This window comes from Artemia franciscana, chromosome 13 (genome assembly GCF_032884065.1).
Source record: "Artemia franciscana chromosome 13, ASM3288406v1, whole genome shotgun sequence".
NCBI lineage: Eukaryota > Metazoa > Arthropoda > Branchiopoda > Anostraca > Artemiidae > Artemia > Artemia franciscana.
In genome coordinates, this window is record NC_088875.1 from 44,479,426 (window position 1) to 44,504,438 (window position 25,013).

Sequence of the window (25,013 nt, forward strand, 5' to 3'; positions counted from 1 at the left end):
ATTACTCCCGTAATTGAGTTATTATATGACACGGTGAATCATCAGAAATATTATTTTTCCAGTGAATCCTCCTTTAAAAACAAACACAACAGCCTGAGGCAGAAGGTAAGGTTTTAATCTCAGGTGCTGTCAGTGGATCAGCTACCCTAATCAGTTGTATGAAATTAGCTTCTGAGCAACTCCAAATTTCCTCATGATTCATGATCATACATCAAAGAAAAGGGCGCTATTTAATCAGATGATGTCAGGGCAGTGGGGATGCAGAACGGGTCGACAATGATGATGATAACGAAAATGATTAAGGTCCACTTTTAAAATATTAAGAGGACAGTTTTTCAGGGGCTTTTTTCGCCTTGTGACAGCATAGTGAATACGACTGTGCTGCTCATCTGAAGGCGCTCAGGTTCGATCCCTTCTGTCGCAAGGAAATTGATTTATTTTCTTATCAGGGGCTTTTTTCAATTTCGAAGCATTGTAAATGCAAAAGTTACACTTTTGCGTAAAAGACTAGGGTGGATTAAAACGGATATGATAGTGAAAATGGATGGAAATAAGATAAAAAAAATTGTGTGAAAGTAGAAAACAGCATTAGAACTTAAATCACCAGTAATTAATCTGCATAATAAGGGGTTTGATTCTGCCCAATATCTCACTAATGAAATTAGCTTCTGAGCTTTCTTAAAAAAGTAACAACTATAAATTTTATTTATAGATATTTTATTTATAAATTTTATAAATAATATATTTATAAATTTTATTTATTTATTTTATATTATTAACTATAACAACTACAGTGACTATTGTTTCTCATTGCTTCATGGTTGAATACTCTCACTTAGGAGTAATGTAATATAGTAATAATAAGTAATAATAAGTAAATAATAAGTAAAACAAGTAAAAATAAGTAAAGTTATAATAATTAAAAAGTAATAATAATAACATAGTAATAATAAGAGTAATAAAAGTATTGAAATAAAGTGCATCTTAGCCCGTTAGCTCCTATTAGCTATAGTATGGACCGTCAGGTTGAATGCTATTGATGTTAGAAGTTTGATGAAGGTTTAACATATATTTGTTCAACCAAAAGAAGAAAACATTTATAAAGAAGGCATTCGAGGAATATCGTGGCTAGTAAAAACTAATTTTAATTAGAAATTATTATATTGTAGTGAAGAGGACAGAAACAATTGAAAGACAATCTAAAGCCTATAGTAGATGAGTAAACTCAAAAATATTTTGACGAAAATCCAAAATTTTTGCCTGTGCCATTGAATAGTGAATTTTGCCTTATATTTTACTATCTATAACCTCAGAAAACAATTCGGCATCAGAATTTTTCTGCGGCACGCCGGTATGCCGAAGTCCGTAGCGGCAGCCCACTATCAGTTGTCGTTGCGGCTTCGGGGACTACATGGGATATATCATTTTAAAAATTACGAAGGTTTAAAAGATAGTCTAATCGATAGTAAAGAAATAAAACTAAAGTGTTACTCCTGCAGCCCATTTATCAGGGAAGTCGATCAAAGATTGCTGCGACACTTGAACGTGCCGACACTGAATGTCAGCAACACAGTCTTGATCCACTAATATACGTGAATCTGATTACAAGTCACTTTCTCTTCTTGAGTTTGACATCTAGATTTAAAAGGAATATGATGTACTAGCCAAAGAATTTGTCAAACAAGAGGCATAAAAAAAGAAAAAAAAAATGTATCATATGCTATCTGTGAGGACTGGAGAGAAAATAGTTTTTCCCCTTCCCTCAAACCCCAAAATTCTAATATCCCTTACCTGTACCCTTAAAAAAAAGAAAAACTTTTGCTGAAAGCTCAACACTATCCATCGGCCGCGAGATAGATGAACTATGATTCGTCTTCTTTAGTGAAACCTACTGATTTTGTGAGAAGGGTGACAATTTTTTCTCTGCGTCCTCGCTAAACAATATACGACACGTTCTTTAAGCCTCTTGTTCGACACGCTCTTTGTTTAATACGAGATACCTATTTTAAACTTAAGAAGCAAGCCCAAGAAAAAAAATGACCAGTGATCACAATCGCAGCATACATGTTCTACAAGGTCACGTGCCTACATGTTCTACAAGGAGGCATAGTCACTTGCCTTTAGGCTTCAGACATAAAAATGAACAAAAGCATGCTCTCTTGTGAAAATTCGAAAACCAATTGAAGGAGACCTGATTGTAAAGGTCTCAGGAGAAAACGTTACCTATTTTATAGCATCATCCCACACATTACAACAGCGTTAGATTTCATAATTTACTGGGTGTTACGGAGACTTACCAATTACATCAAGTATTATATGAGTAAATTTCAATGCAGAGAGGGAGATTTTTCTTTGGGGGGGGGGCTATCATTCTACAAGGTTGTTCTGAAGGACTGCTTTCTGGGGGAACTGCAGAAATTGATCCCCAAAAAATATTTATTTGCCTTTTGACCCTCTACCCTGCCCCAAAAAGTCTTCTGATGTTCATGCCATAAAGTCTTTGCCGATGTTGTACCTGTAAAGGCTTTGAAAACGCTACTATTATCAACAAGCAATCAAGCAGTCCACTGCAAATGCATACTCAGGGTTGCCACCCGGAAAAAATCACTAGATTCTTCAAAAAAATCACTAAATCAGTAGATAAATCATTAGATTATTGACTAGAAACCAGAAATATAACATTCTTTATCACTGTAATTAATATTCATTTTGTTTCTTTACGATGTTCTATGGAGGCACACCTAAGACAAGGGGGATAAAATTACCACCCTAGATGTGGAAAAATACCTTTAGACTGATGTTTGTTTCTTTTTCTCAAGCAAAAATTACCCTTGAAATTTTGATCAATGCCTTTTTGTATCTTTATGCAGAGAATAGAACAACGTCCTTGCTTCCTCCCTGTATTTTCCCGAATGGGCACCCTTGGTTTATACCCCAATCACTGAAAATTTATTACCGGTAATCTAATCAAATTATTTGCTTTTCTTTTTAATTATTTTTTTTTCCTTGTCGATCCAAAACCACAGTTTCTCCCACCCCCTAAAAATATAGAGACTATTATCTTTTTACTCTAGTTGAACTAGTATATTTACTGGGACACCAGCAACAGTTTTGAAAATAGCTTTTTTTATATTTTCATGGAAAAATGTGTTCCACTCTTCATAAATTTCGATAAGCATCGGTCTTATTGCTTCTTGAGCTACTTGTTAACAATACAGAACACACCCAAGAAGTAAAGTTATGTTAATCCTAATGAAATATCCCAAAATATGATGAAAATATAATACTTTACTTTATGTAATAATATAAGCTGGGCTAAATTTTCACATTAGGAGGGGGGGGTAAATTAACCTAACTTTAACCCCACCCTCCTAATGTGCAAGTGTATAGCCCAAGTTATACAAGTCCACCGCATTCTGTTCCCCATTATTTGTCTTTGTAGCTATGAAACCGGTTTTCATAAATCGTACATAATCCTTATCATCCTTAGCATACTTTCATCCCCATAACTAGGGCTGTGTGGGTCATTTTAAATCTAAAGGTATAGTTTTGGAACCTTTAAACTACGCTAAACAAAATGGCTATCTCAAACATTTGATCGAACAATTTTTGGGGGAAAACGGGACGTAGGAGGGGGGCTAGTAGCCATCCGATCTTTTTGGTCAAATGAAAAGACACCAGAAATTTTAATCAAACAGTTCGTGGTAACGAACTGTAGTAAGGAGCGACCCGGCTCAATAGAAACCAAAACTCTAAAAAATAGAATTTTGATATTAATAGCTACATCAAAAGAATCGCATTTTAATGCTGATTTTAAATATGTAAGTTTCATCAAGTTTAGTCTTACGCATCAAAAGTTACGAGCCTGAGAAAATTTGCGTTATTTTAGAAAATAGGGGGAAACACCCCCTAAAGGTCATAGAATCTTAACAAAAATTACCCCATCAGGTTCAGCGTATCAGAGAACCCTACTGCAGAAGTTTCAAGCTCCTATCTACAAAAAATGTGGAATTTTGTATTTTTTTTTCCAGAAGGCAGATCACGGATGCGTGTTTATTTGTTTGTTTGTTGTTTTTTTTTCCAGGGGTGATCGTATCGATCCAGTTGCCAATTCTGAGATAGCCATTTTATTCAGCGTAGTCGAAAAACCTTATAACTATGTCTTTGGAGACGACTTACTCCTCCACAGTCCCCGTGGGAGGGGCTACAAGTTACAAACTTTGACCAGTGCTTACATAAAGTAATGGTTATTGGGAAGTGTACAGGCGTTTTCACAGGATTTTTTGGTTGGGGGGGGGGGGTGAGAAGAGGGGGATATACTGGGGGAACTTTCCATCGAGGAATTTGTCATGGGGGAAGAAAATTTCAATGAAGGGAGTGCAAGATTTACTACATTATTTAAAAAAAAAAACGAAAAAATAAATATGAAAAAGTTTTTTTCAGCTGGAAGTAATTAGCAGCATTAAAACTTAAAACAAACAGAAATTATTACCCATATAAGGGGCTCACCTCCTCCTAATACCTCGCTCTTTACGCTAAAGCATTTTTAGTAATGTCAACTATTTATTCTACGGCTTTTGTGATTCAGGGGTCATTCTTAATGAATTGGGACAAAATTTAAGATTTAGTGTAAAGAGAGAGGTACTGACGAGGTGGCGAACCCTCTCATATGTGTAATAAAAACATGAGAATAAAAAATTCCTTACGTAAGCTAATTTATAAGTTACGTATATCTTTTACTAATAAAAAGATTCGTAAAAAATTAAAAGTTCTAGTTGCCTTTTAATTAACCACAAATTGGAGGGCAACTAGGCTTCCTCCCCGCTCTTTTTTTTTCAAAATCATTCGATCAAAATTATGAGAAAGCCATTTAGCCAAAAAAAAAAAAAATGCAAATTTCGTTTTAATTATTCCTCTGCGGAGAGCCAAAATCAAAACATGCATTGATTCAAGAACGTTCCGAAATTAAATTAAAAAAAAACAAGTTTTTTCAACTGAAAGTAAGGAGCGACATTAAAACTTAAAACGAACAGAAATTACTTCGTATATGAAAGGGGCTGCTTCCTCATCAACGCCCCGCTCTTTACGCTAAAGTTTTTTACTGTTTTAAAAAGAAGAGTTGAGAGAAAGAGTCAAACTTTAGCGTAAAGAGCGGGGCGTTGATGAGGAAGCAGCCCCTTTCAAATACGAAGTAATTTCTGTTCGTTTTAAGTTTTAATGTCGCTCCTTCCTTTCAGTTGAAAAAACTTGTTTTTTTTATTTAATTTCCTTTCAAACGAACCATTTCCTGATGTTTTAGGACCATTTTTTCGACACGATCGCCCCCGGGAAAAAAAGCAAATTAAGACACATCTGTGATTTTTCTTTGGACAAATAATACAAAATTCGACACTTTAGCAGATAGGGGCTTGAAACCTATACAGTAGAGTTCTCTGATACGCCGAATATAATGGTTTGATTTTAATTAAAATTATTTGACTTTTAGTGGGTGTTTCCTTCCTCTTTGAAAAATCCGGCAAATTTTCACAGTTTCTTAGCCTTTTATGGCTAAAACTAAGCTTGATAAATCTTATATATTTGGAATGAACATAATAAGCCAATGATTTCTTTTTTCTTTTAGAAAATTATATTTAATGTATTCCTACCTTCTTATTTTTCAATGACTGCATTTCTATTCAAATTTCAGATATAGAGGGTGTATTCATATCCACCATTCAATCCACTTTTTAAGGTTTTAACAGAAGAAAATCTAATTTAGAACTGATAGATTACAAAGTAAAACAAAACCATACATATGAAGACAGAAATTCGACCTAAGCAAATGTTTGCAATTTAGCGATTAACTAGGTTCGTCTATTATCTTGATGATAACGCTCTGGAGTCTATATCAGTTATGGACGTATGGAGGGAAATCAGAAGTTTCAAAGGCGGTATATTTGGATGAATGCTGATCTGGAACATATTGGGAACAGTAGTGAATCACTATTTTGTGTTTCTTGTTAATTAACTTCTTGTATGATTTATTCGATCGAATCATGAATCTACAGGCTATATAGTGAAAAATCGCTAGATTTAGAAAAAAATTACTAGTTTTAGAATAAAAATCACTATAAATCACTAGCGGGAGAAAAAAATCACAAGGCAACATAAAAAATCCCTGGACATAGTGATAAATCACTAGGGGTGGCAACTCTGTGTACACAACACGTAATTTAGAGAAAATGCACACGAACAAACATCGCATTTAACCCTACGCGCACACGCAAAATGATTTGCTACAATGACTAATGTCCGTATTTTGCATCCGTCAGCAATCCATTGGTGCCCTGATACTCCCACAGGATTTTTTCTCTAATGGCAGTTACTGTTATTTCGAAAAATCTATACAACAGTTTACATGACTGTTGCTATTGTGAAGAAAAAATTACCTAGTTAGCCAATAAAATTTGATTTTTTTTTTTTTTTACCAATCAAATTAACTGATAAAACAAATATTTTACTTGGTGAAAATATTTAGACCAACGGAAATACCATTAAAAAGATGCATTACTCTTATGTTCACATAGGATTGTTTCTTCTATGGCTGTTTCTGTGTTTTGAAAAAATCTAAACAACAGTTTACATGACTGTTACCATTGCTTAGAAAAATATTGCAATATTGCAAAGTTGCCTAATAATTTGTTTCCATTTAGTATAAATCGATTACAAATCATTTGAAGTTGGTTAAGTCGACAGCTAAATTACCGTGACTATCGAATATTACCGATTTGTGAACCTATGGAAAACCGCTAAAAAGATGACATTGCTGTGATGGTCACATAGGATCTCATCTTATATGACTATTGCTGTTGTATAAAAAGAATTGTCTACTTACTAGAAAAAGCTTATTTTTATCAACCCAAAGTTAGTTGACAAAATATCTAGAATTGCTTAATTAGGCAACGCAATTGACATGGCCAGAAACTATTTTTCATGTGTGAATTTAGATTTAGAAAGCCATAAACAAGAATTTGCCTAACTCTTGCTGTTTTTGCAGGAACATTGCCTAGTTTTCCGATTGAAAATAAATACCCAATCAATTGCCAAATAAATCAGCTAAAATTATTTCCATGAATACGAAGAATATCAAAATATTTCAAGGATCGTTTTAAGGGTATGTTTGCACATGTGGATCTCCACAATTATAATAATAGAAACGCAAATGTATTTCGTCAGCTACAGTTTGAGACAACACGGTCATAGTTTTCTGCTCGGTACGTCTTGCCAAAATCATGGAGTCATTTACCACCCTGGGTTCCAACTGATACGATTTCACGCAATAAACGGCGGTTTTTGGCGGGATCCGTCAAATTTTCTACGTTTTTTGCTGCAAGTTTCTGCGTCATAACGGTTCAACGGCTGCGTTGAAGTATTTATAATGAGCCGTTGAAAATTGCGTTTTAAATCGAAAGCATTGTAGAAATTGCAAGTAACTGAGAAACTAAACATGTTTATCAAAAGTTTTCCGTTAATATTTGACAAACGACATGAGGCTTCTGTCCTTTCAATACAAATTTTAATAGCCAAGTCCTGGGGGGATTTTTACAAAGAAATAAGCCAGGGATATAAGACTTATATTTTTATTAGGTATAGTTAGCCTAGGCTATCACAGGTTAGCCTTTTGAATATTTTTCTTGGCTTCTAGAAATTGATTTAGCCCATTCCTATGAATATACTTTTTAGATATATCATAGTATCTTTGCGCTTCAACAGTTGTATTGAACCGTTTCTGAGCGAACGTTTTTGCGATTTTCTGTATTCGCTATCCGTGAGCCGTTTTGCGTAAAAAAAATTCATTTCAGTGGGAACCAAATAATAGTGGTCGTGCGGGAGCATGACCGAAGTATTTTTTGGAGAGATTTGAGAGATTTTTTAATAATGATTGTGATTTTGTTTCCGTGTGGATGATGTGTTGCTAGCCCGTCGGTGGGGTATATTGTCTTGTTTTTTATTATTTATATAGAACAATTTGTTGAAAGTTGGGGCTAGCCTAAGGAATCGAAAGGTTCATTGGCACTTGTTTTTGTAAATTTGTTTGTAGATAAAATGATGCTCCTGAAAAAAGATATAAAATAAAAAGCGGTTTTGGCATTTGACCAAGCTTAGATTTATTCATACCTGAAAACCGCAATTTTCTAAGATTTTTCTTTTGGTCCTTTAAAATTATGAAGATTTTGGAAAAGTACCACATTTATTTCGGTGTTGTCAGATTTAACCGTGAAAATAAATAAAAGAAACTAATAGGTTAAATTTGAAAACAGTTTTCATCAGTGAAAATTCAAACGTTAGCAATCAGTTGACTCCCAACAACAATTACACCTTTAATGGAAAGAAACGCTTTCTTAAGCTATTTGGTGCCATTTGTGTTTAGATTACTTTTTGCTATATTCATCCAATTTTTTTTTTTCAATTTGGCACCCACGGCTACTAAAAACAGCATAAGAAGGTCTTTTCTATGAAAATATATCCTCTGATTTCTCATTTATTCATACGTGAAAACCACAATTTTCCAAGATTTTTCATTTGGTTCTTTAAATTATGAAGATTTTGGAAAAGCACCACATTTTTTTCAGTGTTGTCACATTTAACCGTGAAAATAAATAAAAGAAACTAATAGGATAAATTTGACAACACTTTTCATCCGTGAAAATTCAAACGTTAGCAATCAGTTGTCTCCCAACAACAATTACACCTTTAATGGAAAGAAACGCTTTCTTAAGCTATTTGGTGCCATTTGTGTTTAGCTTACTTTTTGCTATTTTCGACCAATTTTTTTTTTTAATTTGGCATCCACGGCTACTAAAAACAGCATAAGAAGTTCTTTTCTATGAAAATATATCCTCTGATTTCTCATTTATTCATACGTGAAAACCACAATTTTCTAAGATTTTTCATTTGGTTCTTTAAAATTATGAAGATTTTGGAAAAGCACCACATTTTTTTCAGTGTTGTCACATTTAACCGTGAAAATAAATAAAAGAAACTAATAGGATAAATTTGACAACACTTTTCATCCGTGAAAATTCAAACGTTAGCAAGCAGTTGTCTCCCAAAAACAATTACACCTTTAATGGAAAGATACACTTTCTTAAGCTATTTGGTGCCATTTGTGTTTAGCTTACTTTTTGCTATTTTCGACCAATTTTTTTTTTTAATTTGGCATCCACGGCTACTAAAAACAGCATAAGAAGGTCTTTTCTATGAAAATATATCCTCTGATTTCTCATTTATTCATACGTGAAAACCACAATTTTCTAAGATTTTTCATTTGGTTCTTTAAATTATGAAGATTTTGGAAAAGCACCACATTTTTTTCAGTGTTGTCACATTTAACCGTGAAAATAAATAAAAGAAACTAATAGGATAAATTTGACAACACTTTTCATCCGTGAAAATTCAAACGTTAGCAAGCAGTTGTCTCCCAAAAACAATTACACCTTTAATGGAAAGAAACGCTTTCTTAAGCTAGTTGGTGCCATTTGTGTTTAGCTTACTTTTTGCTATTTTCGACCAATTTTTTTTTTAATTTGGCATCCACGGCTACTAAAAACAGCATAAGAAGTTCTTTTCTATGAAAATATATCCTCTGATTTCTCATTTATTCATACGTGAAAACCACAATCTTCCAAGATTTTTCATTTGGTTCTTTAAAATTATGAAGATTTTGGAAAAGCACCACATTTTTTTCAGTGTTGTCACATTTAACCGTGAAAATAAATAAAAGAAACTAATAGGATAAATTTGACAACACTTTTCATCCGTGAAAATTCAAACGTTAGCAATCAGTTGTCTCCCAACAACAATTACACCTTTAATGGAAAGAAACGCTTTCTTAAGCTATTTGGTGCCATTTGTGTTTAGATTACTTTTTGCTATATTCATCCAATTTTTTTTTCAATTTGGCACCCACGGCTACTAAAAACAGCATAAGAAGGTCTTTTCTATGAAAAATTAGCCTCTGATTTCTCCCATCATTTGAGATATATATTGTTGTGTAAATTTCCACTTAACCAATTAAAACAATCAGACAGTTTTCACTGTCTTTACTGCTTTAAGCCGGCAACTAAACACCCATGACAATTAAAAATTGTTCCGGTACTTGTGTGTTATAGCGACCACACTTTGATCTTGATCTGCAATGAAACCGGTTTTCTTTGACCACTAGGAGATAATCTACTTAGCCAAAGAAAGATGAAGTACTATGCAGATATATTTGAATTAAACATTTAATATACAAATGTTTTATATTTTCGTAACATTTTGGTATATTCCATTAGGATTGACCTTACTTCACTTCTTTGGTGTGGTCGCTATACCAAGGAAGTGCCTTGCTGCTGTTGTAAACATCTACGCGTACCTAGAGTAAAACTGCTGATAAGTTGAGAAACCCAATGATTTGCCACTAGTGAAAAGAATTGTTGACCAAAGGAACAGGAAAACATAAATCGATAGACGATTCGTATGTCAATATTATTAGCAGGTGACCAGAAAGGTTAGCAAACATCGCTTGGAAATGAACTGCCATAATAGGAAATGACGAGTCTTTTGCGATGACTCGCGGAGAATATAAACTTGTAGGAGAAAAATGGAAGGTGCTTCTTTTTCACGACAGGGCTTGAAACTATTTGTTAACAAGGAATGATAGCGCATAATAGCATAAAACATAAAAACATAATTCTTCAACTGTATTTTAGTTTTGTAACGAACAGTCCAAATAGAAAACCACCGTATAGGTAAGAAATGCTGAAGCTTAGGCCGACAAGGTAGACAAACCCCCTAGACGAAAAAAGAAGACAAAACCATGAGCGTGACTAGCAATGACGAATTCAGGAAGCGATGGAAATAGTGAACAGCCCTTCTCCTGGCACCATCGAAAATTCAAATAATAAAAGACTGAACTGATATACTAATTTGTAGCTTAACATGTTCCTGTTACATAGGTCAACAGAACCAGAAATGATGGGAAATAAGAGTTGAAATATCAATGGGCTCTGACTACAAAAAGGGTTAGTTTTCCGGCTAAATTAGCCAAAGGGTATTGCACGCTAAAGTGTTGCTAAAAATATTCTTCAGGAGGTCTGAAATTCTTGGAATGGAAAGAGTAGATCCTTATCCATCTTCTATATATTTACGTTAAATGGGGCAACTTTTCTCCAATTCCTTTCCTCTTAACCAGCCCGCCTCCTTCGTCTGCACAATAAGACACTATCAATAACCGTTTACACATGCATATGTATATGATATACAGCACCAGGACAGCGAGCTTCTTTCGGCACGCGGCAGGCTCGTATAAATGTGATTCTCGCAGTAGCTTGTCTTTTAACTGCAGATTAATTTGTACTTCTTTTCCAGCTTTCTCGCCAGTACTTGTTTTATTCAATTACGTTGTTATATAATTTAGTAAGAACGAAGCATGTTTCATTGCACTTACCCTCTGAAATATCTAAATTACGCATTAGCATAATTGTTGTGTTACTCTTTAGTTCTAAGTCACGGGGTAGCAAATCAGCAATACCAGTCGAACTAAGAAATTCAGGCGTGAATCCAATTCCCGCTTCCTGTTTATTTTTCACGGAATCATAGCTTTTGTAGGATTTTTTATTGTAGGATTTTAGAGGTTCTACAATCTTAGCATTTATTATACTTTATCCTTCGTTGACCAGCGCTAAATAACGGGTTCCTTCATTCCATTGTAATTGTGACTGGCAAAGCAATCTCCAAATACTTCCACAAGTATGTTACAACGGAACATTATATATCCTTAGGTAATTCAATTTCGTAGCAGTAATTTTTTGAAAGATTTGCATTTCCCAGTTCTAGGATATAACTTGAGAATGCTTCCTGTTCGTGGTGCAAGTTTTTCTTTAAATGCATATGAATGTGACGTCAATTGGTTTGTATTCTCCTTGGAGGTGTTCGACTATCTCACATATATCTTGGCTTATTGTTCCTTCTTTGTTGAGCGGCGCTAAAATAACGTGTTCGTTCATTCCATTGCAACTAATTCGCAAGGCAATTTCCAAATACTTCCTCAATTAAATTACCACTAGAAATTATATCCTCTAATTCAATTTCATGCAAGTCATTTTTTGGAAGATTTTCATTTCCCAGTTCCAGGATATATTTTGCGAATGCTTCCTGTGCAGGATTAGTGTTAGACGCGCTTTTCCTTTTAACGAAACTCCGGTTGAGGGCTAGTTGGGCTGCTAGGAATTCCTGCAATTAAGTCCGATAAGATGGGTGATTAGTGAAATGGTACAACAATGAATATTGGGACCAGTTTTTTGTGTAACCCTGTATAATCAGTTGACAATAGAGTATCTCCATTAGTGTTAATGCTCTAGAGAACAAGGGCTTAAACTCCCAGTGATGGAACTATTTTTGTTTCTTGAAGAGGCAGGGAATTCTTTGGGTGGGTTTCCTTTTTTCGTGAACCCATAATGTTTTTTTTTTATTCAATGAATAACAAAAATAATATATTTAAACCTCTATGCATAAAAAAAGCGATAGTTTGAGCGTGAAGATTGGAAAAAGGGAAGGAAAACTTTTAACTGGGGACGCCTACATGTCAACATAAATATAGAAGAAGAAAAATATAACCCAAACCAATTTGAATCAATGAAAGACGATTTTAATGAAAAAGAAATTTACTATGTTTCGACGAAGAAAATCATTTTTAATTTTTAATTTTTCACCATATATGTGGGATTTCAAGCTATTTTTTCAAAATTTATGCAAATGTATTTTCATATTATACTTAACCAACAAGATCTATTGAAATAAGAGTTATCATTCTTGAATCAGCTTCAAATTGTGATTCTTCCTCAATTAAGTTTTTTTTTCATGGCGCAATTTAAAATTTTCGGTTACTATGGACTAGGTTTCGTCCTTTACTAGATTACCCAAAGAGAAAAACCATTATATTGTTGTTATTTTTTACCAGTGTCTCTTTTCTGGAAGTGTTCCAGAAACACTGGATATTAGAATACAAATTGATCATAAGCAATTTGGAAACAAGGTGGCATCTAATAGAAGAATGCCCGGACGGGGTTAGCTACCAAGTGGAGGCATTCCATAAAGTGAGCGTTAAGCTGGAGGACAAGCTTAAGAAGAAGAAGAAGAAAAAGAAGAAGTTTATTATTGAAGTTATAAAAGTTATAAGTTAGTATAAGTTATAACGAAGTTATAAAAGAAAGTAATATTCGATAGTTGTCAAAATATACGCTAAGAATGGGAAATTAAATATTGGTCCCTCGGACCAATAATTAGTTTTTTTTTGCGTGAAAGCAATGAGCCTTGGTCAATGGCGTCAATTCACGAAAATGTTGGGCGAATTTATTTTTCAAAATTTCGGAGGGGGTCTGCTTTTTTCTAATTTTTCCAATGAAAATACAAAAAAAAAGCATTTTCAAAGAAAAAACAAAAAACTTACTGTTCAAAATCGGAGGGCGGGACAAAAACCGTAATAAATTAACAAGCAACATAATTAAAATCAGGAAACTAAATATTAGTACTCCATAATTAATTATTTTTTTATTGTGGAGGTAATGGGCTCTTGTAGCCCGAGCTTCGACTCAGTCCAATTAATCTACCTTTACGAATTTAGTAGGAAAATTCGACTTTGAAATAAAAACTAAGCTTACAATATTAACAAGGAACTGTGAGGTCCTTACCATTATCAAGGCACTTAAAATTTCTCGTCAAGTAACACAACTGGAGAGGAATAAATCTTGTATCTGAACTCAATCCTGAAGGAGTCTCTGGAGGCTCAGTCGACATAAAAGTTCTCTGCAACTGCCAGCCAATATCATTCAAAATGGCTGACTTCAACATATATGGGGTTACTTCTTTCATATACTTGACTGAAACGAAGAACGATGATACCACTAGCAATGGTACCACAGCAACAAACAAAAAGGAAAAGAAGCCAAATTAAAGAAGAAGCATGCAAACAGTACATAAGCAAAAACTGGAAAAAACGAACAAGACAAATTAAGCTACAGAACAACAAACATCTTCCTTTTCAAGATTCAATATATTCTATACGGTAACAGTGCAATTCGTTCTTTCTTCTGAGCTAAATGCTACAACAACAAAAATTTTAACTTTTTGACATTCATAAAATCTTGATATTGACTGTCACAGTGGGTTCTAGTCAAGGCTTAAGGCAGCCTTCTTTTTGGGGGGGGGGTGTAAAATGAAACTTTAAGAAACGCATCAAAAATTTGTTTATATGCATTTTGTTACGTTTTTACGAGTCGGAGTAAAATTTCGGGGGGAGGGGGTAAGCTCCCTACGAAATTGTTTCCAGTTTAGCTAGATCTCAGCATAGAGGGTAGGGGATGAACATTGTAGAATAAACATAAAAAACAAGTGAATAACCATCAAATCGATCCTTGCTGTTAATTTTTTGTTTTTACTTTATTTATTATTCTTTACATTTATGTTCGGACTGACACTCCAAATGATTTCTTATGGGCAAAATTATTCAGAATTGTTGCTTTCATAATGTTTTCGCATTGGTATTTTTCTATTCATGGGCGGAAGGGGGGAGTGGCAACAATGATACAAATAGGTATGCTGCTACAGCGAACAAACAAAAAGAGAAAGCAGCCGAAATAGGAGAGAAGCATGCAAACAAATCAAGAGATAACATTGGAAAATAGAAACAAGACAGATTAATCTAGAGAAAAGTAAACCTAATTTTTAAAACATCCCATAGATATTGTATTATATCAGATTAACGACGCTTCTTGACTACTAAGGTCCCTGCGTCGGCCCTGCAGTGCATTGCTGCAGCATGATTCGATCTCTGGGTCCCGTATTACCAAGCTAAGGTCAAACCCACTGCGCCACCACAGGACAAAAGTGTATTTTTCCATCGTTCATATTTTTGAATATTAATAGGCCCCTCCTTATGACAGCAGGAATTGAACCTTGGTACCCGCAAATAACGGGCGTGGCTTTTACCATTCCGCTGTCAAAAGGTATCCCATATATAAATCATTAAGATAGTTATTTTAAATTGTATAATTCGTATGTTTTTTAATTGTTTTATAATTCGTAAATTTTATAATTCAATAAAGATTGTTGTTTTTAAATTTTATAATTTAATTTTATTATTAAATTTTTAATTTGAAGATTATTTTAAAGTTAAAAACTTTATAATTCGACTTTAATTGGAGTTTCATTATTATATATTCTGAAAACACTTTTAAAAGTAAACAAAAAAACTGTTGAAATACAAAGAAAGATGTTAAGATTTATATGGAAAATCATTATAATAATATAAAAGATTATAAATCATTATAATCTTTTTATAAGATTATTTTTTAAGTTATAAAGCAGAACAAGTACGAAACCAAAATCTTAAATGAAGATATGAATAAACAATAAATCCTATTTAGATCATAAATATAGGCCAGTGCTTAGCAACTTTTGGGGCTCTGTAAATACATCATGGAATCCTAGCACACAGGCAGGAAGCCCCATTATTTCAGTTCTTTATCTTATTTGATCAAGATGCACATTTGCACATGCAAATAAAGCATAATCTAATATCTAAATTCTAAATTCTGGCCTTACACCCACCCACCTACCCCCTGAAGCAAGAAAGTATGTCAAAAATATATCGAAGAGAAAATAATTACCTTTGCATGGTGTGTTTAAGATATTCATCTACAGCCTCCCCCTCCTACGGGAAATTCTTGATTTTGGGATACCCTTAGTATCGCAATGACATTTAAAAGCTATGTTCATATGATGGTTGAGCATTAACTGCTACCTAGTAAAGAGTGAACCACGGCCCATTGAAACCAAAACTTAAAACTGAATTCTTTAAAAACTCAAGCGACGGATATTTCACATTCGAAAAAAACTTATAAATTTTAACTTTCGTTCATATTCAACTGAACACTAGCCTGTAATTAGGAAAAGAATTTTTTTGAGAATTTCGGGAACAAGCCTAAAACCCCTGAAGTATGACATCAAATCGAAATAGAACATACAACACTGTTGCAAACCCTTTGCCAGAGGTTTACAGTCCTCCATCTTGAAAAACAAGGAAGATGACATTTTCGAATGGGTATGTGCCTCCTTTTTTTCATTTTCACTAGGACTGAGCTCATTTTAGAGGGGGTCACAGAGTTTGGGGAGAGGGTTCATTGGAACGAAAAATCAAAATATCTAGTACCTTTACATGACTCACGAAATAAAATGCATCACAAAAAGTCTTTTTTCTTCTTTATTGTGTGGGCAAATCCTGAACTGAACAATCGATTTATCATGGTCAAAACCCTTAACTGACGGAGGCCCCTTTTTTGAAAAACAAGGAAAATATCCTTTAAAGTTAGTTTTGGTTAATAAAATTTTCTCTTTTTTGCTCGGGTTTTTGAGAAAAATAAAACTTTATAGTCAAGGCCGTATCAATAATTTTTTTTTTTTTGGGGGGGGGGGGAGTTCACAAAGATTTTTTTCGGGGGAGGGGCTTAAACAACTTTAAACGCATCAACATCTGTTTATATTCAATTTTGTTACGTATTTCAAGAGTCAGACAGATATTTTTTTTTTGGGGGGGGGGGGTCGAGCCCCTTAACCCCAATAACCTGAACACGGCCTCCTGTATGCTAGTAGTTATTGATATCGATAGTGTTTCACTCTTGGCAACCAAAACCAATGCTATGAGTAGCACTGGTGTTACTCGAGTATCGGTATTCATTTGCATTGGTTTCACTCAATGAAAACAGGAAAGGGTAGGGAGTCTGCCACAGAACCAAGTGTTGGCTTACGTTGGCACTGATCAAGGAAACAATCCTTATCAAAGGTAGACAAAGGAAGCACCGAAAGGATGGAACGATTATAGGAAGTTGAAGCTTTGTAGACATTTTTGAGGAAACAACTGCCAAGTGAGGAAGAATCGTCGTTTGAAGCTGATCAAGGAATGGCCACTGTTATCTCCCTTATTCCTAATAGTTAAAAGTTTATTTCGAAAACATATTTATGGGAATTTAGATAAATAGCCTGGAGCCCCAGAGAAATGTTGTCAGATTAAACTGAAAACTTCGCCACCGATGGATTTATCATACCTAAAATCCCGATTAGGAGAATTACAGTCCCCTATCTTGAGGAACAAGGAAAATCAATTTTTCGCATGTGAAGCTGCGATGTGTCTATTTTTTTCCTGTTTTTTTTTGTCATACAAGAATAATATAGAAAACGACAAAGATGATACTTAGCGATAATTATCGTTGTCAACGACAAAATGACTACTACCATGAGAAAGATAACGTTATTGTCAATAGTGACAGTGTCTGTAAGGATGACGATGAAAATGACGAAAGCAGTAATGGTAATTATAGAGTTATAGTTTTGCTCCTGATAAGCCTAGAGGCCATAAGGATAAGTGGCCATTAAGTGCCATCCTTCACGAAAAATTATACCTACATTTGTCTAACATTGGTCCAAAAGACTCATCGGGAAATTGGAAAAAACTGGACTAAATAATGGATTACTTCTAATTTCAAATCATTCCCGACCAAAAAAAAAATTCTCCGGTACTTGAATTAATGAACCGCATAGGCCCGAGTGATTCTAAAAACTAAAAAAAAAAAAGGCTAAAAACTGGCTGAATGAGAAATAGGTAATTACCCTATATCCTTCTGTGTGTAGGTTTGATTCAAAACTGACCAGAGTTAAATACAAAGCTATGTAGTTTTTAAGATCGCATAGTTTTGAATAGACCGAATATAGACTATCATCAACCACTAACAAAGATAATTTAACACATATTTTCCTTGCCTAATCCTAGTCAGAACGTCTATTTCTGCAAACTAATTTATACAAGGGGTTGTCCACTTAAAAAAGTTATGAAGACCAGGTGACATGCACCACAAATGGCATAGTCTGACCATGTCTCCTCGAACAAATAGTGCACAAAAAGGCGCAGCGTGGTGGAGGTGCGCCATCCAAGGCACTCCGAGATACTTGGTGGGTGGCAGAGAGTTGGCAACCCTTTGAATTATTCAGTAATACATACACTGACTTCCAGCTGAGAGCTTACTTTTTTTCTTTTAAGCAGAATCTTTAAAAACAAGTTTTTATCTTTGTTCATGTAATGCAACTTACATCAATCCATCAGATTAACGAGGCCCACTTTTCCTAACCAAACTGCTAAGATCTTACTTCCCTGAACGAAAAACTTTTCTCTCAGGCATTAAAGCTAAAGCATCCCAAACTATAATTCTATACACTTATATGAGAAATAAGGCAATTTTCCTTCGCCGATAGGAAAAGACTATTATTATGTTCTCAGGAAAATCCCTACTTTTCTGAACAGAGGAAAAAGAATTTTGAAAAGGGCCAAAAGCATATGAAAAGTTATGAATTGCCCTGAGAGCATTTGGAACCTGAACTACACTAGTCGACCTTGATTTATTTGTCTATTATCTTGTGCTTTCATATTTTAAATAATGGTCAGAATTCATCATAATAGACATATTCTACAAGAAATCTAAATTTTAGCTCAATTAACAAATGCAGCACAAAAAATAAAATATAAAAATATGATTCCTAAATAGAAGTATTTAAAAAAAAAGCACACAACATAGAGCATAAGCACACAGTTATAACAAATTGTAGCACATCCAAAAAGAATTTTCCTTTTTTAACGGGATAGACTGTTCGATAGCTGAGATTTAACTGAATCTTACTACCGAATTACATTTTTTTCAATACGTTGAAAAGGTCGAAAAGACATGTAAAATAGGACGTTTTTTTCTTTTTTAAACAAGTTTAGGTCTTAAAAAAAAAATCTTAGCAGAAATCTAGATAATATCATATTTTGGGTCAGTGACTGAACAGATCTGAAATTAGTGAATCCTATAATATAAAGATTTTCTCGGTGCATGGTATAGCTGTCAGGCTGTCAAAAATTTATAACATAAGCTTTATGCCGGGAAACAATGTCCACGAATTTTTTGTTATGTTTGATTATGGTTTGAGCATAAATATTTAAATAATCTAATTAATATATATTATATTAAACAGATAAATTATTTAGCGATTTATGATCGAACTTGTTTTTATCACTGATGTCGAAATCTCGAAAGGGTAGGATTAGCATCTAAGAAGTTCAATTAATACTCCTAATTTCTGCAACATTTTTGCAGATAATACAACAGGGATATCCATCTTAAACAAAAATATTTTTGAGCCTACCTTCAAGCTCAACAATTTTTCCAGCTTGCTTTAAAGCTTTAACAGCATCATCATGCGTGGCATTTCGCATATCTTCACCATTGACACTCAGAATAGCATCACCAACATATAACTGCTCTGTAAGATCAGCAGCCATCCCCTAAAATTTGGCTTCTTTAAAGTTCTGCTGTCTATTTTCAAATATCTTCACTGGTCTTCCTTTTTTTTAGGAAGAAGTACGGTATATATAATTTGTTTTATATTTGTTAAGTTCAAGAACTAACAAATAACTAATCAGTAGCATCTGCAGCCATGTCTGCAAATTCTGCTTCCTTGAAAATAGCAGATTTTTCTATAGATATTTCCAAAAAACTTCAATGGTCTTTCTTTTTTTAAGAAAAAATATTGTATATTTACATTTTTTTCACATTTATTAAGTTCAAAAACTAACAAATAACTGATCAACAACATCTACAAACATACTCTGAAATGTTGCCCCCGCCCCCTAAGTTCTTCTTTATCTCAATTACTTTTTTTCACCCTTTAACAACTTCTCAACACACAAAACAATTAAATAAATATTTTGGGAAATAATTAGGACAATTATGAATATTCCAGACTTTAACAAGAGCTAAGAGCTCATATGGCACTTGTGACGAGGTCGGAAGAGCCAAGAGCCACGAGCTCATATGGTATGAGCTCTAGAAAAATTCTAAGAATCAATAGATTGCTTTAAAAGGAAAATCACAGGCTTAACGCCGGTCAGGATTTAAAATAAGAGCTCTGAGTCACGAGGTCCTTCTAAATATCAAAATTCATTAAGATCCGATCACCCACTTGCAAGTTAAAAATACAAGTCCATGATTTTTATGTCCTTGGTACACCACTGACGGGGGTCAATGGTGTGACTCTGCTCAGCGGTGCCAGAGTCGATCCAGCTCTAAATGGGTATCTGGAGAAACCTGGGGGGAAAACACGGGAAGCGTCGGATGATTTACCCCCAACCACATGTTGCACTCCCGGTAGAAGGCAGTGAATCAGAAGACCGGTACCTGCGCAATGCAGACCATTTGGTCAACATGCGAAAAAGTTTTTTTTAAGTTTTTTAATTTTTCAGCTTTAACATATGTTATATAAAAATAAAATTGTACGTTATGAAGAAGATGAACGTACGAGAAGCCTATTATACAGCTTATCTGTGCGCTGTAGAATAGGAGGAAAAGTTATCCGGGGGACCCGATTCGATTTAAAAGATTATAAAATAATGCTGTCAATAAGTTTTTACTTGTTGAGAAACAGTCTAGGTCGGTGGGAGGGCTGAAACCTGGTTCGGCTTTCTTAAATTTTTTCCTACTTCCCGTTTAGAACACGTTTATACCTTTCTCTTTTCAGGACATAAATTGTATATAAATTACTTATTTTAGAGTGGACATTAAAAAGTTCGTTTACTTTTCTTCCTTTTTGAGCTTTTGATATTTTTTTTAACTTTTATTAAATTGAGAATATTTTTATTAAATTTTATTTAATCTTTTAATTTCATTATTATAAAAAAAATATCTGATTTATGAAATTATATATGAAATTTTATTACATTTTTATTACATAATTTTTTAGTATTTCCTTTTATTTTAGAAGAGTCGTATTTACATGTGTTTTCATGGACTTAAAAGTTGCAGAATCAGCATATAACTGCTCATCAAGATTCGCGACCAAACGCCGAAGCATTACTTTTTTTCTGATTTTGATACTATCGACTTTTTCTGCGTTTTAAGAAATTTTCAAATAAACGATTTTAGCCCCTAACAATTAAAAGCCCCTTTTTTAAGCAGGAGGGGAAAAAGAGAGAAATAAAAACATAGGTTCCTTTCCACAAATCGCAAAAAATTAAACATATAGTAAAGAGAAAGAAATAAAGAAAATACAACAAACAATAACTGGGAATCACTCAATGAAAAAACCGGATGAGAAGAGTCGTATTTACATGTGTTTTCATGGACTTAAAAGTTGCAGAATCAGCATATAACTGCTCATCAAGATTCGCGACCAAACGCCGAAGCATTACTTTTTTTTCTGATTTTGATACTACCGACTTTTTCTGCGTTTTAAGAAATTTTCAAATAAACGATTTTAGCCCCTAACAATTAAAAGCCCCTTTTTTAAGCAGGAGGGGAAAAAGAGAGAAATAAAAACATAGGTTCCTTTCCACAAATCGCAAAAAATTAAACATATAGTAAGTTTTTGCCAATTTTATACAACAAAATCTTTTCTGTCAAAATTGGCAGTCTAGTTGGGGCAGAACAAAAAGCAGGACGACCAGAGGAGAGATGCAGACAAAAAGGATTGAAAACGAATGGGTGCCCGTTAAGGGTTGCAGCACATAGGTGGCAATTGCGAAACTCGTAATGTGATAAAATTACTTATTTCGTTTCCCAAACGATAGATTTGATACCCTGTTTGACGGCTCGGCAAAGCGGTAATGAGCCTTCCACAAAACAATTAGTTTACGGATACGAGTCGCATGTCCACCAAATATTGAAACAGACTAAACTCACTGAGTTCTCGTTTCTGGCAAAATGCTCAATATCAGATTGAACTCGATTCCCTCTCCTCTAAATCTAATTAAAGCTCTAGAAACTGCAATTACCATTCAATAGGCCATTCTGATGGACGCATGTGACAAGAATATAAACTTTCCTCCACGAAACTCTGATTGAGTATGGACATCCAAAACCATGATGTTATCTGCTGAGCAGGATTGACTGAATGATTTTCATAAGAATAACGAGTATTTAGGCATGTAAAAAGAGCTTTTCATCCCTTCTCCTTTTCTCACCCATACACACAGAGGTCGGACCAGATCCATATCCTAAAAATGCGCAAGTTTAGGCCACGCTTTTGCTTTCCACAAAATTTAGGTAAGACAGGACTTCCTGTTTTGGTATATGCCCTCATGACAAAATTTTAAAGACCAGTTCTTCCTCCATCATACCATCAAATTCAGCATATCAGAGAACCCTACTATAGGTTTCAAGCTCCCATCTTAAAAAAATGTGGAATTAGGTATTTTTTGCCAAAAGAAAGATCATGGATGCGTGTTTATTTGTTTTTTTTATGTTTTCCTCAGGGGTGGTCGTATCGAACAAATGGTCCTAGAATATCGGTAGGGGGATTATTTGAACGAAAATTGAAATTCCTAGTGCCCTTTTCAAGTAACCAAAAAGATTAGAAGGCAGCTAGCCCCCTCCCTCCTCTCCAAAGTCGTTAGATGAAAATTTCGAGCCATTTTGTTCAGCATAGTTTAAAGGTCCAATAGCAATGCTTTGATGATCATATGACTCTCCATGGTCCTGGGGAAAGGGCTGTAAGTGATATCGAGCACAACGGTGTCAAAAGTATCCGTATTGGGCATATCGGTATTGGACGTATCCGAATTGAGCGTTTCATAGATCATGGTTTTGTCTTCTATATAGTTATGTGAAGAGCCTGTCTTTGTTAGGGCTGATTATGGTGATTCTTAACCAATGGCGTTTTTAATACTAAGCCAAGAAATCCCGATGAACCGCCAAAATTTGCGCGATTTCGAGGTGAGATTTTGCAGAGGCAGTTCCCTGGTAATATTTGAAAGATCGTAACAAATTAAATAAAAAAAAATCATTTGTAAGTAAGGAGCAACATTAAAAATTAAAACGAACAGAAATTATTCCGTATATAAGGGGGGCTGTCCCCCGCCTGAAAAAATTAATAAAAATATCATGGCAGTGTCACTACCATGGGGTGTATCATGGATTTCCCGGCATTATTTGCAAAATTTAGTCCGTTATATGACAGGAGCTGCCCCTCCTCAATACCTGAATCTTTACAATAAAGTTTTTTATTACTTCAAAAAGCAGCGTTGTTACAAAGAGTCAAACATTAGCGTAAAGAGCGAGGTATTTAGGAGGGGAAACCCCTATCATGTAACGGAATAATTTTTGCCCGTAAGTTACTATCAAGATTGGTTTATATCTAACAACCACCTCTGGTAAACGCCCTGATGACAATATTTTTACCTCTATTCCTTCTATCCTCCACAGAAGTCAGGTCGAGCCATTATGCACAAGATATATAAATAGGAAGCCAGTTCTAATGTCCCATTCCCCCGACAACCTCTGGCAGACTTTTTGGTGACAATAATTTAGACCCCCCCCCCCGCGTGCCTAGTAAGTTAGACTGATGATAATTTAGACGCCACCCCCAAAATCTTTATATTTCTGCAATTTTTGCATTTAATTTGTTACATTTTCATATAAAGCTACTATTTGTAGCATTTTCTGAATATGTAGCCCCTCCCCCTGAAAAAACTCCATATGTACCTCTTTCGATTGAATATTTTTGCCTTCAAAGCAACTGTATTGAGCTACACAAGAATATTGATACAGCTGTTTGCATATTGCCTAACTACTCTTTCGTACATTGCATATGCAGATGATTTACTTTTGATCAGCCGCACTAAATCTAGCCTAATTAAGTCGACCCAGCTTGTTTCTAAGTCTTTTGAGGAAATCGGCCTCAAACTTAATACTGAAAAATGTGAATATTTAGTTTTTAATGCTAAGCATGAAAGTAGTGATCTTGATTGTGGTTATTTTTCAGTTAAGCTCGTTTCTTCGATTCGGTGGCTTGGTATTAGTATTTGTTCATCTTTATCGGCTTTTCGATCCTGTGGGCTAAATGATATTAAAAGTAAACTTAAAAAAGGGTACGCGAAAATTGTCCCGAACCGAGGCAGATTTTCACGAAAGGCTTTATCCAGACTTTATTCTACATATTACGATCATTCTATATTGTTTCTTTCCGGTTTGCGCCCGTTGTTTAATAATCAAGATTTGCAGGGCATAAGAGTTATGTATTCTCGTTATTGTAAATATTTATTGTATCTGCCGCGTTCTTATAGAAATCAGAAGATTATCAGAAAGTTTCGTGCCACTGATATTATTTTCGTTTATAAAAAACTCTATGCTAGATTAGGTGCTGAGGCCTGTCAACGCTTGGGCCCTTACCACCCTTTGATTAGACTGTATTAATTGTATTGTTTGTGTTATTTCGTTTTTCTTTCCTTAATGTTTTTACTCCGCTTAATTTGTCAAAACAAGCGGGTAACAAATAACAAATAAAAAAAAAAAATAAAAAAAAATAGGCGTTCCCCATCTATAACTTTAGCATGAGGTTCAATGCCACAAGAGGTATATAGTTTGCAAGTTCTTCTGGTGAGTTTTAGGGACTGCTTTGTTCAGCCAGCGAAAACTGTAATAGTAACGACCTTAAGTATACACAGTACCCCTAAAATTACAGTTCAAACATATAAAAGAATCAAAAATTTACCTTGAAAATTTTGGAAATCAGAATTGGCATTTTGTTTTCAGCCCCACCTTTGATTGAAATACCAAGACCTGAGCTTTCCGGTTTGATAACTCTAACCAACCTTTTCTTGCCGGAAGGAGCTGCTTCTGTAAAATCATGGCCCAAATAATAAAGCGAATATTGAGACTTTCAAAAAACAAAGTAAAATAGAACAAGAGCCAAGAGCTCATATAGCACTTTTGACAAGGTCGGAAGAGCCAAGAGCTTCTTTCTACCAAGTTTCATCCCAATCTCTACATTCTAAGCGTTTTCTAAGATTTCCGGTTTCCCCCTCTAACTCCCTCCAATGTCAACGGATCCGGTGAGATTTATGATAAGAGCTCTAAGACAGGAGATCCTTCTAAATATCGAATTTCATTAAGATCCGATAACCTGTTCGT

At 34.5% G+C, this 25,013-nt stretch overlaps 1 protein-coding gene across 3 annotated transcripts in view; it reads right to left on the reverse strand.

Moving 5' to 3' along the window:
* The window catches only part of LOC136034979 (beta-1-syntrophin-like), a 69,709-nt gene that overhangs the window by 32,516 nt on the left and 12,180 nt on the right, over positions 1-25,013 (reverse strand). Inside the window, exons 3-5 of one of the 3 annotated variants that reach the window (XM_065716542.1) lie at positions 24,595-24,719; positions 19,255-19,393; positions 13,713-13,901 (exon numbers count right to left, since the gene is read on the reverse strand). In XM_065716542.1, coding sequence (XP_065572614.1) covers positions 13,713-13,901; positions 19,255-19,393; positions 24,595-24,719 — 453 coding nt within the window. Of the gene's footprint in view, positions 1-13,712; positions 13,926-19,254; positions 19,394-24,594; positions 24,720-25,013 lie in introns of all 3 variants that reach the window. The other 2 variants (XM_065716541.1, XM_065716543.1) reach the window with 2 other exon arrangements.